The sequence below is a fragment of the Lampetra fluviatilis genome, chromosome 12 (assembly GCF_964198595.1).
Source record: "Lampetra fluviatilis chromosome 12, kcLamFluv1.1, whole genome shotgun sequence".
In the NCBI taxonomy this organism is placed as follows: Eukaryota; Metazoa; Chordata; class Hyperoartia; order Petromyzontiformes; family Petromyzontidae; genus Lampetra; species Lampetra fluviatilis.
In genome coordinates this window covers 11743435-11761448 of record NC_136286.1, presented here as the reverse complement: position 1 = coordinate 11761448, position 18014 = coordinate 11743435, and the positions used below count along the sequence as shown (strand labels likewise).

Sequence of the window (18014 nt, the reverse complement as noted above, 5' to 3'; positions counted from 1 at the left end):
AATTTTCCCAGTGTCCCGACATTCATTTTCCATGTCGGTCTCAAACTCGTTCATAAAGTTTGAAAAAAACCCACCAAATGTTGACTCCACGCGGGATCAACTGTATCATCCCACCAAACAAATGAGCCTTTCAAAACCGAGAATCGCTGTCCGCTTTTTTTTGTTCCTTTGTTTGAAACAATGAAAAAAATGGGAGCCAAAACCTGCACGGTTATCTTTTTAGTGGCGTAAAGATGTACAGTTTAACAGACGTCCTTCCAAATCCCCAGAAATCCCACTAAAACACATCTCTGTGAGCATCCAGCTAGATTAAATCGCTGGACTTGTGGTTCCAAAGCTGGGGGTTTTAGGTAAGAGAGCTTTGCCTTTGTCAGGGGAATTTAGCTTTTTGTACTGGAAATAACAATAGCTGCTACTCTTCCACAGTGCGCCATTGTATTTGAGAGGGCTTTCATCTCAATATTTCACGGTGAAGTATGTAAACTTTACCACCACACTCATCGAACGTGCTCGCCACTCGTGTGCAAATGTCTGTGCACCAATGCACAATATTCAAATCGATTAAGCGTTCTTTGTAAAGTCCAATTAAAACAGAATGTCCATACACTGTACGAGGCAACATACACATTACTGACAGGAGAATGTAAATACATTTAAAAAAATCTACATAATGCTTTTAGTTCTCAAAATTGCCAGTTCAGTACAAAAAGGCATTATGGAAGATGTGGGGCTATTTTTAAACAGCTTTGACCCCCCCCCCTTTCTTACCCTCACTCCATTACTTCATTTCTTCTTCCCTCACCTTCCCCTCTCTACATAAAAGTGCACGCACACCCACTCAAGGTTCCCACTCGGCGGGGCAGCGAGCCCAATCTCCTCCGTCCTCTATATCCAGGAGCACAGAGTTCGGGACGTACGTCCGCGGAGGTTTTATACTCCCCAAAGTGCCCCCCCCCCCCCGCTCCCCATAGCGGGCTCATACTGAAATATTAAAAAAAACATTTTTTTTATTAAAGGCTTTGGTTACCTTGGAATTCTTCTCAAAAATATCTATAATATTCTTACATCAAGAGGGCAGTAGCCAAGGAGGGAACGGTACTCGCTCTCTCTCACAGGGCTCAGTTGCCAGCCCTATCCTACAACCTGCAGAATCTTGATTTAGTGAGTGCATGCACTGCTTTAATAGAGAGACAGGAATTTATGAAGCCCATGTCTGGGTTTTTATTTTTACAGATTCATAATTTTGGACACCACCATGATGGAATGGTTATAGCTGCACACTGGATTCACTAATCCATGTCACATGCTCAATCTTCTGGCGCAGCAGCTGAAACAAACGGGGCAAGATTCTTAAATTCTCCCACCATGCATCAGTCCACCGTGCAGCATAAATGGGTACACCACAGTTAGACTATCGACAGGTCACGTGCGGTGGTGGGGGGGGGGGGTAAATAGTGGGCACTCCGACATTCCAAAAAGGTTTGGCCAGTGTGGAAGAGTAGGCCAAGATAGCCTCTAGAGGGGTTCTATAGAGCTCCCTCTTGTGGAGGCCCTTCCGCCTGCAGTGGCATCGGCAAGACATTGCACGGCTGCACTTTTTGGGTGCAGTGACGTACAGGGGTCGGTGTCTTGACACTGGATCATTCCTCGCTGCTATGCCCATCTGCAGGCTGCTGCCTGGGACATTATTGTAACACTATACAGACATCCATCCACGTCCTGGTGCTGCCGGGAGAGCCAAGGTCAAAATCAGAGTGGTTCGCAGTCGTCTTAATTGTGCCGAGGCAGCAGTGTGAGCCAAGCCTCGGTGCTCGTGGGTTAACGGGTCAATCGGCGATTGATATGACAAGCGGAGCACAAAGACTTCTACGGTGACAGATGTGCACACACACAAGACTCGCAGAGTACCATGAATGGCCGAGGCGTGGAAATATACTACATAATAGACATTAAGACAAAGATAGCCATAACAGCCTTTTGGGGCAAGTGCTGTTCGAACCTATTAATCGCTGGCATGGCACACGAGGGGGGTAGGTGGCCAGCACCATACCCGGCCGCCTTTGCCTCTTCAGTGGCGATGTTTATACACCGCACCAGGTACTCATTTAAGGCTGGGTTGACCCGAGGGTGGGGCCCAGGGTCATTTTAGATATCACTCGCCACTGATGTTAGCCGTGACGCGACTCGGAAAGTGAGCATTTTTCCACACCACGTGGATACGTATTAGCACAGGGGAAAGGAAAAACAAGGAAGAAAACCTGCACGCACACTTGACAAACCCTGAAATAAAAAAGTGCTTCCTGGTTAGGGCAAAAGGTTCCCAGTGGGGGTGGGAATCACAGCAAGGGCAAGATCAGTTCCATTCTTTGAGGAGAGAAGATGAAGAGGGAAGAAAAGGCCCTGGAAGAGGGGAGTGGTGGCTCAAAACGCGAGAAATAAAACACTCGCTTTAATAAAAACCAATAAAACGAAGGTTACATGGGCATGTTGATGGAAGACGCGAGGGTACAGCCCTGCTAACTGGCTCCATAAATAACAAGTCAAACCCCACGTCTAAAACGACGCTGAATTGGCAGTGGTGCACAAGAACAAATAACAACAAAATTCAACAAGTTAATCAACACTGCCATTAAGCGGAGCGGAAAATAAGAGATAGCAGACAATGGGCCCTCCTTCGTGACACCTCCGCACCTCTGATTGGCACGGTCGGCTACGTTCGGTGCGAACGAAGTTCAACATGCGTGCATACATAAGAGAGAACAACGCCATGTATAGGCATGGCCCTTTCACTCGGGGCCCTGAATCGGTGACTTCGTGCCCATGGGGGGGGAGGTACACGCTGGTTGCGCACCATGGCAGTCAACGAGGTTCAACAGTGCCCCCTTTTCCTGGTGTTCATAACTCGTTGTTTACGGTTTGTGAGAAACGAATATCTGGGATGCCAATGACGAAAGCGTGGAGAGAGCAGAACACTGGGCTGGGGCGAGACTGCACAGAACTCCCTCCAAGTACTGTATATGTTAAACAGCCATTCGTCATGTACACACGTGCGTACTCGCAATCGCCTCGTCCATGACACTTGGCATGTGGGCTCTTTGGACAACTTTGAGTCTCGTTTATAACTTTCCATAAAAATAACCATTACAAGATGGGAGACTTATTTAACCGCACGCCAGGACAACAAAAAAAATATCAACAATTTTTGGCCTAATCCTGTAGGTCAAACTTCTTCCTTTGTATAGACATCGTATTTTTTTTTATTTAACAACTTTGGAAATTTAAACCACGTACAATAATATATATTTTTTGAAATATACCATGTAATTTTCATGAGGGTGCTTTTAGATGTTGACATTTTACCTTTTATGTATTTTTTATTTGACAGCAAATGAAACATGTATACACTGCATAATAACTGCACCGCATATTCAGTGCAAATATAATTCTTGAAATAAATCACGTACAGAGAGCCCTCCTGTAAATCCACCGCTGGATGAAGCCTGCGCACGTCATATAGGTCAAGGAGGAGGTTACTGGACGACCCTTCGCCACGCTGGGCAGTAGTATCGAGGGCACAGGAGCAGTTCCTTTATCACTCGCCACGGACACAAGCCATGACTGGGACACACACTCTGGTCGCCAGGGTTGATCGTGCAGTGGCCGTGCACCAACTACTGCGCCATCGTTCACTCCCCCGCTCCCTCCCCATATTCACCACCCTCTGATAACTGTAAACACGGAAGTTTATCACTTGTTACATTTAGTATATTTATATTTCTGCGCGTCAGCAAATAAAACAAGTTGCATCTATTTGGTGCAATTAGCACGGTTGGCAACGAACGGTGTTAAAGAAACTCGACAAACACAAATTGCAAGGTGTCACAACGCCTCAAAGCGCCTTGTAGAATCCGCGTATTGCGTGCGGGGTGCGTGTAACGAGTCTGTCCGTGGGGGCATTCGGCCAAGGAAGGCTCAACGGTGGTGCGTACACAATTGGCGGGCGGAGGGGGGGGCGGGCAGCGGTGCACTGCGGCCCCCCTGTGTTGTTCGACAGGCCTCGGTGTTGTATTTGTCACCGCATTAAAACACGGCGATGGTGTTTAGAGGAGGCGCGCTCGGCCACACTCGGTGCCGGCACCAACAATAGGGGCGGCACGGTACATTAGGCTCGCTCTTCAAACAGAGGCCCCTCCACCTGCTCGGGGGCCGGCGTGTCACTTGCTATTCTGTTTATCTAGGCCGCTTCATTTGTCGAATTCAAAAAACATTAAAAATACATAAGATGCGCGCACGCGCGCGCGCGCGCACACACACACATACTAAACAAACTCGGGCGTGAATATGACTTGCACGACCGTCTGTGGCACCCCGCGATGGATCATCCTCGTGTAAATATAAAATCAATAAGACGAAGAGGGTCCCAAACCCACCCCCCCCGCCCGCACTCCCCTTCCTCTAAGCCATCCATGCACCTCGATACAGATATAAGCCCTCAGACAAAAACACGTCACATCATAAATCCATCTGGAGGATACAGTTACGTTTAAGACTTCCTCGCCGTGTTGACGCCACTGCCTGCGGCTCAGCGTCTGTAATCAATCTTACACCGATAATATATTTATTTCCTTCCGAAAATGTATCAATATTACCCAACTTAATAACGAACGCCAACATTTTTCTTTTCGACAATCGACAGCGACGGTAAAATTACGTGCCGTCTTTTGTCAAAGGCAAGGCGTGTGTGTGTATATATGGGATTTGATTGGTTTAGTATTACATGGGCATCAAAAAAAATATTCAGAAAAATGTCACACGTCAGTCCGCTCAGCCTCTTCCAACAGAGGGGGGTAAAATTTGTGACCAAGTGTTTGCTCGGTTGATTATGATGTGACAATTTGATTATCCCCTTTTTGCAACGCGATTGGACGTGGTATTCTTTAACCACGGACAATGAACGAACAACAATGGGAGGCTTTATCCGCCGTGTTGTTTGGTCACCTATTTTGCTTTCCTTGGAACAGCTACAATATTAAAGCTAACTTGGCTCACATGGGTGCCAAATAAATCTGGAGGAAACTAATAAGCAACACATGTAGGCCAAAAACCGAAATTTCACTTTGGACATTCCTTTGCTTGGAAAGCCAGTAAGTTGACCGAGAATTTTTTTTTATTAACAATAATGCCGATTAATATTTCTATTGTGGCTTTTATTTTAACGGTCATCGTTTGCGTTGCAAGTGTAGTTCATGCCCGTCTCAAATGAAAAAAGCTGCGATTGCAAACGAGTGCGAAGGAACGCTCGCAGCAGGCCACACGTGGGTACGGAGATGCAAGCAACATTAATGACCCACTGGTGCGAGCTTTAGCGTAAACACAAATTGTTGTGTTCTTTATAGTCTCAGAACTTTCCCAGCACCTTCCCAACAAACAGACCCAGACCCCCGCTGCTGCCCCTCTCATATTTATTATTTTTAACGCCCCACGTTCCCAAGCTAGCATCTATCAGCTTCTTGGACTCGCCCGTCACACTGTAATCACATGGAACCAGAGACCCAGCCACGACACACATGGCAGCCAAAAACCTAAACAACGTCGATGAAATGTATGCTGCGTATACACACACAAAGAAGGGCACTTTAAAATGACTTCTTAAATTGGACGATAACAGTTCAAACACCAACACACATTACACTGTTAGTTTTTAAAATGAATGAACTTGTTGTACAATTACTGTGTGGAAAACATTATGGCGGGAGGCGGGGGGGCATTCTTTGTGAAAACATTTGAACACCCCGAATATAGCGGGGTCGAGCGGTGGCACAGTGGTTAGTGCATTGCGCTATGAACCGCGTGACCTAAGCAGGATTCTCGACCACGGCTAACATCGGTGCCGAGTGATATCCGAACCAGTCCTGGTCCAACGACGCCCCAACTCCCACACTTCACGAACCTATCATACTGACCAGCATGGTGAAGTATGATTTTTTTTAAATGGTTAAAATCAACATGGTGTGTGGGTAGGTAGGCCTTCAATGCAACAGACCACAGTTTGGCAAGCCAGGAGAACGACACTTGTTGGCAGATTACTAATGGAGCAGCAGCAACCTTTCATGGGTAAGACTGCAGCTGCAAAATGTGACTTTATTTGTTGAAGCCCCAAATGCTGAAAGTTTACTCTCAAGATCAATGCCGTTAATAGGTAACACGTTCCCGTGCTTTTTTTCTCTTCCATTTCCCTGAAGGCCAGGACACTCGTCAATTAAACATGCTCCCTTTCCCATACATTTATTATTATTATGACTGCTATCACAGTTGGGTTTTATAACGTAGTTTTTGGCCTCGGCTCAACACTCATTCCAGGGCAATGTCACATCGCAAAAAAACATCTGCGCACAACAAAACAATCATTGACGTAACTGGTCCCAGATGCTGAACAATTGATAACGCAAGGATTTTTTTCGTGAAATAACGCTCGAAACACAAGCAAATTGAAGGCACGAATGCACAAAGACAGGATGGCGGCTACAGATTAAATACGCCGGGATTTGCCTGAAATGTTAAGGCTGTCGTTTTCGCGAAATAAGAAACGCAAATTGGCCGCTGCATTTCCTACGCAATAATGGTGCAAAGAAACGGTAAAACTTGAAAGCACTTGTAATCATTTCTGCTAATAGTAGATAACAAAAAGTTGCTTCAGCTGTTTGTATATTAAATTGATGAAACATTTTTTTATAAATAGCTGTAGGCTTGAACAACATTCTTTTGTTGCGCAACAACGCAATAATCGAACGCGGCAAACTAAATGGGAAAAAAAAAACACGGAATCAAGCTTCGCTAACCGTTTTAAAAAACAAGAACAATCCCGGAGACAGGGCATTTTTTTTTTTTCTTTCTAATAAACGACTGGGAAATTAAGCAACAAAAAGTCACAACGGGGCCGAATAGAGCGCCATTAGCTCTGGTTAATAAGGAGTGACTGTAAAAACTGGCCGCAACCCGAGCCCCCCCCCCCCCCTCTGTTCTCCGGACCTAATTGCGCTGTAACGGAGACGGCGGCGTGCTCAAAATGGCAAGCGTCTGGACGCACGAACGTCTATTAGTGCGCCCCTCCGCTCCGGCAGGAGCTTGGGTGCTGTGCTGAAACAGAACGGGAGAGCAGGCAACGTCGCTAGCCCGCTTGGCCGCCCGCACACACGGACGCACGCACGACTCCGTCGCTCGTTTAAACCGTGGAATAGGCCACGGGGCCGGCCCGCTTATTAAAACGCAGCCACGCCCGTGACGAACCCGCTAAAACTCAAACACAAGCGGGATTTCTTAATCTTGCTGCCTTGGCCAAGATGAATGGCACAATGGCAGGGCAGGGGGTCTCAGAGGCTAAACCTGCCATCCCTCCTGAGTACGGCTGACTGGCCCCTGGCCCACGACCCCGTGCCTGAAAAGGAGACCGACCCCCTCCTCCACCACCCTGCCCTCACAGCGCCTTGCCCACTCACTCCCCTCCCGTGAATGTAAGGGCACAAGCAGAGCCGAGGCCCCCGAAACAATGCCGGTCTTGTGCGGCCTGGGTTAATCTGTGCCTGGGGGAAAGCCGATCCGGGCAACTTGTTTGTAAACTCTTGCTTGCCAAGAGCATTCCTTGGATGGCTTTGCTTTCCCTCCCTCGCTGCCCTCCCCTCCTCCCCCTTCTCTCCCCATCTGAACACACTGACCGGTCAGTGACCACACTAGAGATATGATGGAAGCATTTCCACAAACACCAACGCAGGTACGAGAAAACCTGCCCCCCAGCATGGCCTCGTAGCATTAAAGCACTACATGATGGTTGAAAATCAGGAAAAAAATTCAATACGGTATTAACTGATGGGACGGAAAACTACATTTGCAGAATAAAACATAAATGTACCGCCTAAACATGTCTTCATCAGCAATCGCTTTGGCCTATAATGTGACATTCAAATCAATCATACCTCAAGGAAAAAAATTAAATACTCAGGGTCCTGTTAGTTTTACTCATAGATATGGCATTTTAAAACCAAATATTTAAGCTTCTATAATGTATTAATTTGAACTTTAGGAATACCGGCTGAACAAGAGCACAGCCTTTCGTTTTCACGTCACACGTTGCTTGCTTAACGGCACCAGTAAATATATCAACAGCTCTTTTTTTTTCAGAATAAAAAAAAGTGCGTTAAACTTCATGGCAGACCTTGACAGAACAAACGCTTGGCTCTCAGTTGCGGGAGGTCTGACGTTAACTGAAAAGAATTACTAATACATGACTTATCGGCAATCAAACCAAGCAGACAAAACTGTTTACACAAAAACTGGAGGATCTTTATTCTTCATTCCTAACAAGTCGCCTATGATGTAATGTTTTGGATAAAAAATAATCTGCAATCTATTTGTTTTGGCCTCATTACAGGCCATTTTGAACAAAAACTAAGTTAATGTTATTTTACCAGGTAGGGCCCACTGAGCTATATAGCTCTTTTTCAGAAGTGACCTGGCCACAAATGATAGCTCAACGAAGTGGCTTATCATCATGTGGAAATGTATCGCATCAAAGTACTCCAAACGCATGTTTAAAAATGGAGGGAAAAATTGGCAGCCCGGAGAAAAATCCAAGTGACCACAGGGAGAACATGCAAACTCCAAATAAATAGCAGGCGTCAGGGTCGGGATGGAATCGACGACCTCCTGCATGCCAGACGAGGGAGTTAACATTTTGCCAAGATCCCTGGTCTACTGGTAAGAAGACATCGTGTTGTCTCATTGAGAACCACGTGGTGCAAAGTTATCAAGGGCCGATTACAAAATTGCAACTCGTGTTCAAGCGCGTTACATTTGATATGTCTTCATGTATGATTATTTTTTCGTATTTTCACACCTAAATACCAGCGCCAACCACCCCAAAACTCTAATAGATGCCAACATATTGAAATTCAGAAGATGAAAGTGGCAAATACATAACAATGAGTACTTTAATTATAAAATACTAAATCTTTTAACACAAATGAGACTGTGAAGCTTATTAAAATCACGTGATTCCAGTGGCTATTTGTACACGTGAAGGACTATGAAAGATATTCCTTCTTCAGACTATCCTCATGCAAAAGAAATTCACGGCTGTGTATGTTTTTCTCATTTGTTTTTCTCATTAAGGCTGTCCTTTTTTTGTCAGCGGACGATAAAAGCAGCCACAATATTGGACTCGATAACAAACTCATAAATGATGCTGCAGCAGCTTTATTATAAATGCCGAGCAAACTTACCACACTCTCTCCCAAGGAATTTTCATTCCATACCATGCAAGGCACAGTGTGTGTGTGTGAGATGTAGATTTTGGACTGGAATATCACAAGCAAAGCCCCCCAGACAACACGTTAACCCTTTCACATACATAACTACAGCTAAGGTTAACTAGAAACCTCAACCTTTTTTTTACGAAATATACTTTTATGTAAAAACACAAAACATACGCAGCTAAAATCCCGAAGTCCACTACAAACCAACACGATAGAACACACACAAGAGTGAAAGCAGCGGCGTGGCAAACGAAACCACCAGAGTTCATTTTTACCAGTTAAACACACACAGGTAGGGGGGGGGGCTGCTCTCTCCCTGTACCGAGGCATGAATAACAAAGCCCAACCCGCACTTAGCTGCTAATGATGTTCATTTGGATTGTTGGCCGCACCCAAAATCTCACCTGTCTTCTCCGTGCACAGAGAGATGGGTGCCACCATTAGAGATGCATCTCTACTTTTTAAGCACACTACGCATAAACGCACCCAGCTCAAAGGAGAACTACCCTAAAATGTACATATTTAGCAAAGATGCCTAAGGTCTTGGTAAGTTTGTGCCGAGTACAGTTTTATTGTTATGGTAGTGCTTTTGGAAACACAACAACATTATAATGTCAATGGGCTATTATTTGGGGGGTAATCTTGGTGGAATGTTTTAAAGTACTGTATTTAACAGACCATATTTATTTGTATTAACGGCCGTTTGTTAAGACCATTTAGCATGGAGAAACGTAGAAGTATGGTCAAATAACCCCCACCACGAAGATGCCCACACTGCATGCAGAGGCCCTCATCCAGCAGCGGACTGACAGAAGGGGACTATACACTTTCCCACACGCACACACATCACACAACAACAACATTAAGTCACACCTGCTGTAAAACACAATAAAAAAACGCACACAAAAACAGCAATGCTATGCAATAGTCCTGTTAATCCCACGTTGAATTTCCACACCACAGCAAATCAAATGGAATCTCACGGAAGACGGGCGGCCGTCATCACCGCAAACTGCATCGCCACGACGGAGACTCACCCGTGGGCACGGCGACTCTGCTAGACGGTGGGCGAGACGAGGTGAGATTAACAGCGCACACGAGCAGCAGCAGCAGCTGCTGACACGAGCTCGAAGTACGGCAACAGGCCATGGCTGGATAGGGCTGAGCTGGCGAGGTGGCTTTTGGTGGTGGCGTGTGTGGCACGGGCTCGCTGGGCTCTCAAGGTCTGCGCTGTGGCGTCTCCATCAGATGCACGCTGGCGCGCGGCAAGGACCCGCGCTCCCTTCCCTGCTGTGGCAAACTTCCTCGGCCTCTCCCGCCCGTGGCCTGTAAGCGCTTTTGTCGTGCTGATAGAAGGAGCCTGGCAGGGTCAGATCTCAGCAGAGGGCTGACCGCATAATGGATGGCCCTGCACATGGGTACAAACACACACGCGCGCGCACACACACACACGGAATCGCAGACAACTCTGTTAAGAGTAAACAAAGGGTGAGAAGCACTGCATACATTTAATTCAACACCGTTATTCGAGTCGCATCTAACAAAGCAAGACCACGCGATGTATCTGTTCCTTCCACTCGTGCGCTTTTGAAGTGTGTGCACCAGAACTAATTTACACATGAAATACACAAACACTGTGTGTGTATGTCCAAGCAGTCTTACAGAATTGTTTCCAAAAATAGCACAAGCAGTAGCTTTCAAAGACTCTTGAGTATATGGATCAATACTTGAAAAAAAATAGAACGCTTATTAAACATGAAGAAAAGTAAGAACGTTGTCATTTATTTAGGTTTAAAGTCACTCTCTCAACCACATTATCTGCTTCTGCATAGTTGGACCATTTATAACAAATGTATTTTAATCCAGTAACCACAGCTTAAAGCTGGATGCATATTTCACGTTGCGCCACGCACACCACTGTAGTTACACCTTCCCCTCTGGGTTACTGTTTTGTTTTCACTGAAACTTTTTACAGTTTTCCCGTCTGTTAAGCAGAGACCCAAAACTTTTGTGCGCGTACACTTTCAGAAAGTTGCACCAAATACCGTGGCGGAGCTCGCCAACACCATCATTGCGATCGTAAAAAAATCAGCTTTGTTTTCACTTAAAAGTTTAGATGTTTTTCCGTCTGTTAAGCAGAGACCCAAAACTTTTGTGCTTTCAAAAAGTTGCACCAAACACCGTGGCGGAGCGCGCCAACACCATCATTGCAATCATAAAAAAAAATCCTAAAAACCACACACACACACAAAACAGCAACAACCGAGCTGAGCGCACATTAAAAAACATTAACTTTGTGTGTGTTGCCTGTGCTGGAAGTTGAACTTTGTGGGGGGATGTTGCGAGCTGTGGGGCCACTTGCTCTCAGAGCCACGGTTTGGGTTTGCTCGCACGCTGCCCCTGCCGACCTCACTCGCGTCTGCCGCTGGAAAATCGTGGTAATGCGTTCTCTGTTTAACCTACAGCCGTGGGTAGAAGGCTACCCACGGCTGGGTAGAAAACCGTGATCTGAAAGAGAGAAGACGCTGCGAAAAGCCACGGCTTTGCTGTATTCGGTGTTTTTCACACTCAACCCGCTTGTGTTTTCCCCCTTTCTCTTGTAAAGCACATACATTTTATTTTAAAGTGATTTTCTTACCTTTCCTATACTTTGCACTTCCTGTCGTGTTTTTTTTTGTATTGCTTGTTGTTGTAACGTTCCGAACCACCCCTAACTGGACATCTGTGGAACAAAAATTACTTTATAGCTCATCGGATTCCTCCAGTATAAATAAATATTCTGATTCGCTGGTTGCTCACAGCATGTACATCTGGAAACCTGGCGTTGAGAATGGTGGCATTATTATCGATGACGGTGGTGATGACGATGATGTGCTCTGGAAGCGTGTGTGCCATGGTGGTATGGAGCGGCCGAGATGTCATGTAATCGCCACGCATGTTACGAGAAACTCATACAAGTTGCCGGTTTTGTGGGAGCAGTGAAATACTTGTGGCTGGTGTGTTGTATGGCACCGCCGAGTGAGCCGTGCCAAAAAAATATACTTGGATTTGAAATTATATTATCGTAAGCTTTGCAATTTCATCTTATTACCCAGATGTCATTATGGGTCTCGCTCCGCCGCGTCTGGCATTCCGACTGAAATTCCCACACGGCACACAAACGCACCACAAAATTGCTGCGGGAAGCAACTTGCTGCTAACAACTTTCATTGCTTTTCCAGCAACAGAACGTCAGCGAGCAGCAAGCACTCTTGAAAATTATCACGTGCAGCCGTGGGTTTTTTCATGGACCCGCAATTGTATTTTGTCCATTGATGGGATTAGGAGCCGCAAACAAATGATGTTTCCACGAGATAACGTATCACCACTGTGCTCACAAACAGGCTAAACATTAACCCAACCACCACCAAGGCTCCACAGCCACCACCACATTTTTTCAAAAGGTGCCTTTTTTTCTTTTACACCCATTAATCAATCCAATACTGGATCAAAGCCTCCAGCCATGCAGTGTTGGCCATGGGGGGTGGGGTGGGGGTTTGTTGGACCATACTTCACCACTTTGATCAGTGCGGTTGCTCAAGACAGGCGCCCAGCAACGAACCAGTTAAGTTATCACAGCCACGGATATTCGCCGGGGAATCTAACTTGGCTTTCCGGGTCAATAATAGCACGGGGCCACTAACCGTTACGCCAACACTCGCGACTCGATTTCTTTTGTCTTTCAAACCTTAAAAATCCCCCGCGTTGTTACAGGACCCATTAAACATTTGGCATTTCATAAAAGGGCCCTCGACAAAAGAATTGCGTGGCGCTAACGTATTAAGCCTTCACAGAATGTCAAATTGATGTTGGCTGCTGTCAACATTAATGAAAGGTAAAACCCACCCATTACATTTTTTTTTGTTCAAAGAATCTCACGGACAAAATCAAATTCCACTGCTATGCCTCTTCTTCTTCTGCTTCTTGACTCATGTCCAACAACCTCTGCAGTGTTCGCCCAATATTCTGCACAGGCCCAGCGATTCTGGTGTTGGCATTGGCAAATATTGAGGCACGGGCATTGTGGTGCTGCAGGCTATCTCACGAGACGGATCTCCATGGTTTGCCTTCTCCTGACAAGCACATTGTGATGATGCCATCCACCGCACATCGGTTTACTTGGACGAGTACGACGCAGCAAGATCGTGCGTTCTGTCCACCCAACAAGGCGCTTACACCGAAGCCATCCCAAGAAGACAAACGCAGTTCGGTACAGACGTGATGCACGTTCAACTGGTATAGCAAAGCAGCATTTGATACAAACACATCAAAAGCGCGAAACAGACTACACTTAACAACCACTCGCATACCCGGTCCAATGCTGAAGAATTAAGGTCTCCCCCTTAATTCGTTTGACCATACATCACCCCAAGGGGCTTTGGTGAAACGGCGTCTAACCCCAGAGACCGGTGCAATGATCACCCCAGCTGACCGCCCCTTACAAGCCGAGACCAGGAATCTAAAACATCGAATATATAAAACATCGATTGTAGGGCTGCATAAATATGCAATAAAGTAGTCGGAGCCGTGGGATATATGGTACCCGTGAAGTAATCGATCGTGAGTACTGCGCTACTCCTAGTAAGCAGATTAATAACATCATCACGTTCGTAAAGACAACGATCCACACCCCTCGTGTAGCCTGTAACAGACTGTTGGGGCAAGCGCTGTTAGCGAGCACCTATTAAGGGCCAGCACTGTGGGCACACGAGGGGGTTGGGTGGCCAGCACCACGCCCGGCCACCTTCGTCTCCCGTGTGACGATGTTGACTAACCACCGCACCAGGTACTCATTTGAGGCCGAGTCGACCTAGGGGGGGGGGAGGCTCAGGACCGGTCCCGGATGAATCCTCACTGCCGGTATTCTCAGGTTTTTTCGGTAAAGTCACGTAGGTAAAACATTAAAAGTCACGACGTTTCGGAGGCAACACAAGTCTACGTCATCAGGTGGGACCGTCACAGCCAGATTAGCTGCAGCTAATCTGGCTGTGACGGTTGCCTCCGAAACGTCGTGACTTTTAATGTTTTACCTACGTGACTTTACCGAAAAAACCTGAGAATATGAATCATTGCAGTCACGAAAGCTTCAAATCTAGAACTTACTGCCGGTGTTGGTGGCCGTGCGTTACGGCCACCGCTCCCCACTCATAAAGACATCGCACACAGTAATCGCACAGACACACACACAGACACACACACACAGACACACACACACAGACACACACACACAGACACACACACACAGACACACACACACAGACACACACACAGACACAACAAACTAACCTGCTGCTGCTCGTGGTGTCGTCGCTTCTTCCTTCGAACGTCCGAGCCCCCCCACGAATGTCTCCACACGCTTACAAAGATCTCCGCAGAGGGACAACGCTCTTCTCCTCTCGGATGAGAATCCTAAACCCCCCACCACCACCACCACCGCCCCTACTATCTCGGTACTCAACAGAGAGTCGAGAAAATAACAAAGAAAATTAAAAGAAAACAAGAATCCCTCCACCCCACGCAGGCAGGCAGAGCCACAGGATCAGAGCCGCCTCCTCCTCTTCTCTCACGGATTCTTTCCCACAGCAGCAGCAGCAGAAAGTCTTCTCTCCTCGGTCTTGCCGCTCACAACTCACCACTCGTCTACAGTCTAGCACAGCGCAACAATGCGACACAAGTCCGCCGCTGACGCCGACGCCGCTGATGATGTTTGTCGCTTGTTTGGCGTTGGTTCGTCCCTTTGTGCGCTGTTCCTCTGCCCGCACACTCCTACTTCACGCGGGAGCGCATGCGGTGTGGCTTCCCCGTGCGTCTTCTCCCCCCACCACCACGGTCCCACAACAGCCCCCGGAGTCCTCCTCCCTCTTCAGTATCGTCGTGGTGGTGGTAGTGACGATTGAAGCATCTGAGCGCGCACGTTGAGCGGTGCGTTGCCCGCGCAGCAGCAAGCAGCAGCGTTCACGGCGAAAGCGCTTGCCGACTAAAGCAGCCGGATCTCATTACACTTACACTTTACACACAGACACACACACACGCACAGACACAGCGACACACACAGAGACACACGCGCACACGCTCGCTTACTTACACGCCGCACGCCGCAACACGTGGGGCGGCCAGTGCGTGTGGCTCCTCCCTCTCCCTCCCGGAGTAGACCCGCCCACCCACTCACTAGCCACGCCTACTTGGTCGTTTCGCCCCGCCCACTTATACGTTTGGTCACTCCCACTCTCACGATAGCCCCGCCCACTCTCGCGATAGCCCCGCCCACTCTCGCGATAGCCCCGCCCACTCCCACGATAACCCCGCCCACTCTCACGATAGCCCCGCCCATTCGTGACCGTAGTCCCGCCCACTGGTTCACCCCCCGACCCAACCCCCTTTTGAACTTTTGCGATAAAACAAATGACTGCTGTGTGTTTACGTGGTGCACAAAGCACAATTATTAGCAGACTCAACGCGTTCGCCAATAACACCTACTGCCTTTAAGGGGGGGGGGGGGGGGTAAACAATTAAAGGCGACGTTTCGGGCAACGTCCCTTCTTCATTTCCACAAACATAAAAGTATATAAGAGTTTGAGAGACTGCGCGTTTTTACACCATAGGGAGGAGGGAGGGGGTGATAAAGATGAGTTTTTTATGTAACAAAATCAAGTTGATAGTATTCTTGTTGTTGATGCGTCATTCCTGCTGTGACTGCCCCCATCCACCCGCTAAACAAGCTCCAACTGGGCCACCACCATTATTCAATTACACCAATTAGTTGAAGTCCTCCTGCCTCCTGTCGTTTGCGACGATTCGTCCTTAACTGTTTGTAATGATGGTGGGGGGGGGTTGCCAGCACTCACCCCGGCCACCACCAAATCGGTGACGAATTCAATCTCAACCCGGTCCTGTGGCCCACACCGATCACCGCCTCAGCCACATAATGACCACCTTGATTGCGGTGGTGTTATTAAATATAAACGTCAGCATCGGGGTGAGACAAAGGTGGTTCTGCCACCACACTCTCCTAGTCACGTGCCGCGTTGACCTTGTCAGAAGCGCTGCTGCTTGGCCCATCAGCGCTTGCCCCAACACAGTCGGGATAAGGCTACGCACGGGGTGACCGGGGGGGGGGATCTTTGTGTATGATGGGTCGGTTTGACGCTTCAAGTTATATGTGATGGCCAAGCGAGATATTGTAAAAAAAAACATAAAACGATAAGTTTTGTTGTTGTTGTTGCAAATTCAAGACACGAATATGGGAGAGAGAGAAAAAGAGAGAGAGACAAAAAAATGTCCCCCGTGTTATTTAATCGACGAATTCCATTGTCAACGCCGAGTAGCCGCGAGGTTGTATCTACCGTGGCCTGTACAGTGAGTGTGTCTAGTATAATGGGCACGTGCTGAGAAAAAATCCCACTTTAAAGTTGATTCCGACTTTTAATATTGAACCTACAAATGACAGTTCAGTTCATTTTCAATTACCCCTGTGAGCCAATAAGTTCCTGGATCGGGTTTCGTCAACACAAATTCGCAATGGCTAGCCAACGCCGTGGACTACTCATTGGAACCCAGAGGTCGCCGGCTAAATTCGTGTTGTTTGAAACAATGGTGGTGGTGGTGTGGGGGGGTTAACTCTCAATTTCCCTCCCTCCACCGGCCTCTCTGTCCATCTACGAGTGCGTCCCATCAGTAGGTCGCGTGTAGTGGGCTAAAGCGTGGGGTTACACGTTCAACACGTCTACCTCTGGTCGTCGTGAAAGAGTAGATAAAATAACCTCCAGTTCCCTACAATGGGAGGTTCCTTTCTGCCAGCTTGTGGCGTGAGCAAGCATTCCTTTGAGTGTGGGAAGCATATTTCGAGATACATTCGATAGCAATTGGGTTTCCTTAGTTAACTGGGTAAACGTAACGAATTGGCTTAATTACGACAAACTAACGATTAAACGCGTGCTTTTCAATTGCAGTACACTGAGAAAAGTCTTCCAAGGTGTCGGACTAGCGTGGAAGAGTAGGCCAACTACCGGGTATTTGGTACCCACGGCCCTTCCACACCCCAGCTGCACATTTACCATTTGCTTTGTGAAACAGTTGTAATTTTTAAATCATCAACAACACGTGCACACTGTCCAATGCTCTGGTCTAAACGTTACTTTTTAAAGTGAGGGTTTTGTTGTTGTTGCTTGATCCTGTATAGTTTGTAAATCTACTGCTGGATGAAGGCCTCTCCATTAAACGCATACCTTTCATTCTGTTTTGTTTGGCCATAACTTCACCAAGCTGCTCGCATAGCGCTGGTTGGTTCAGAGAGCACTCATCGCTGACGATAGCCGCAGACGGGACTCGAAACTCGGAAACCCGGGTTCGTGGCACAGCACATTCAATATGTTAACCGCTGCACCGCAGCACCCCACCCACATTGTCATGTTTTGCACAGCCCCCATTGTCAATCCACCCAGGGATGAGGGCTTCTCAACGCCGTGCAGGGACGTGGCTGGGGGCAGGGGGCACATTTGACTATACTTCACCCGCGCGCTCGATCAATGGAGCGGAGAGGTGACACAGGCCCAGCGTTCGCGCGGACCCACTCTGGTTGAGTGAGAAAATCCATCAACGCAGCGACCGAACGTCCGATCATCGATCTCCCCGGGGTCTCCAGAGCAACAGGTTGCTGTGCTGCTCACC

At 47.5% G+C, this 18014-nt stretch overlaps 1 protein-coding gene across 2 annotated transcripts in view; it reads right to left on the bottom strand.

Annotated features, from left to right (window-relative positions):
* The window catches only part of LOC144935188 (fibroblast growth factor receptor 2-like), an 82127-nt gene extending 66682 nt beyond the window's left edge, over positions 1-15445 (bottom strand). The window contains exons 1-2 of one of the 2 annotated variants that reach the window (XM_078861667.1): positions 14634-15445; positions 10346-10716 (exon numbers count right to left, since the gene is read on the bottom strand). In XM_078861667.1, coding sequence (XP_078717793.1) covers positions 10346-10457 — 112 coding nt within the window. In that variant the 5' untranslated portion in view covers positions 10458-10716; positions 14634-15445. The remainder of the gene's footprint in view (positions 1-10345; positions 10717-14633) is intronic. The other variant, XM_078861668.1, reaches the window with a different exon arrangement.
* Positions 15446-18014: the final 2569 nt, after the last annotated feature.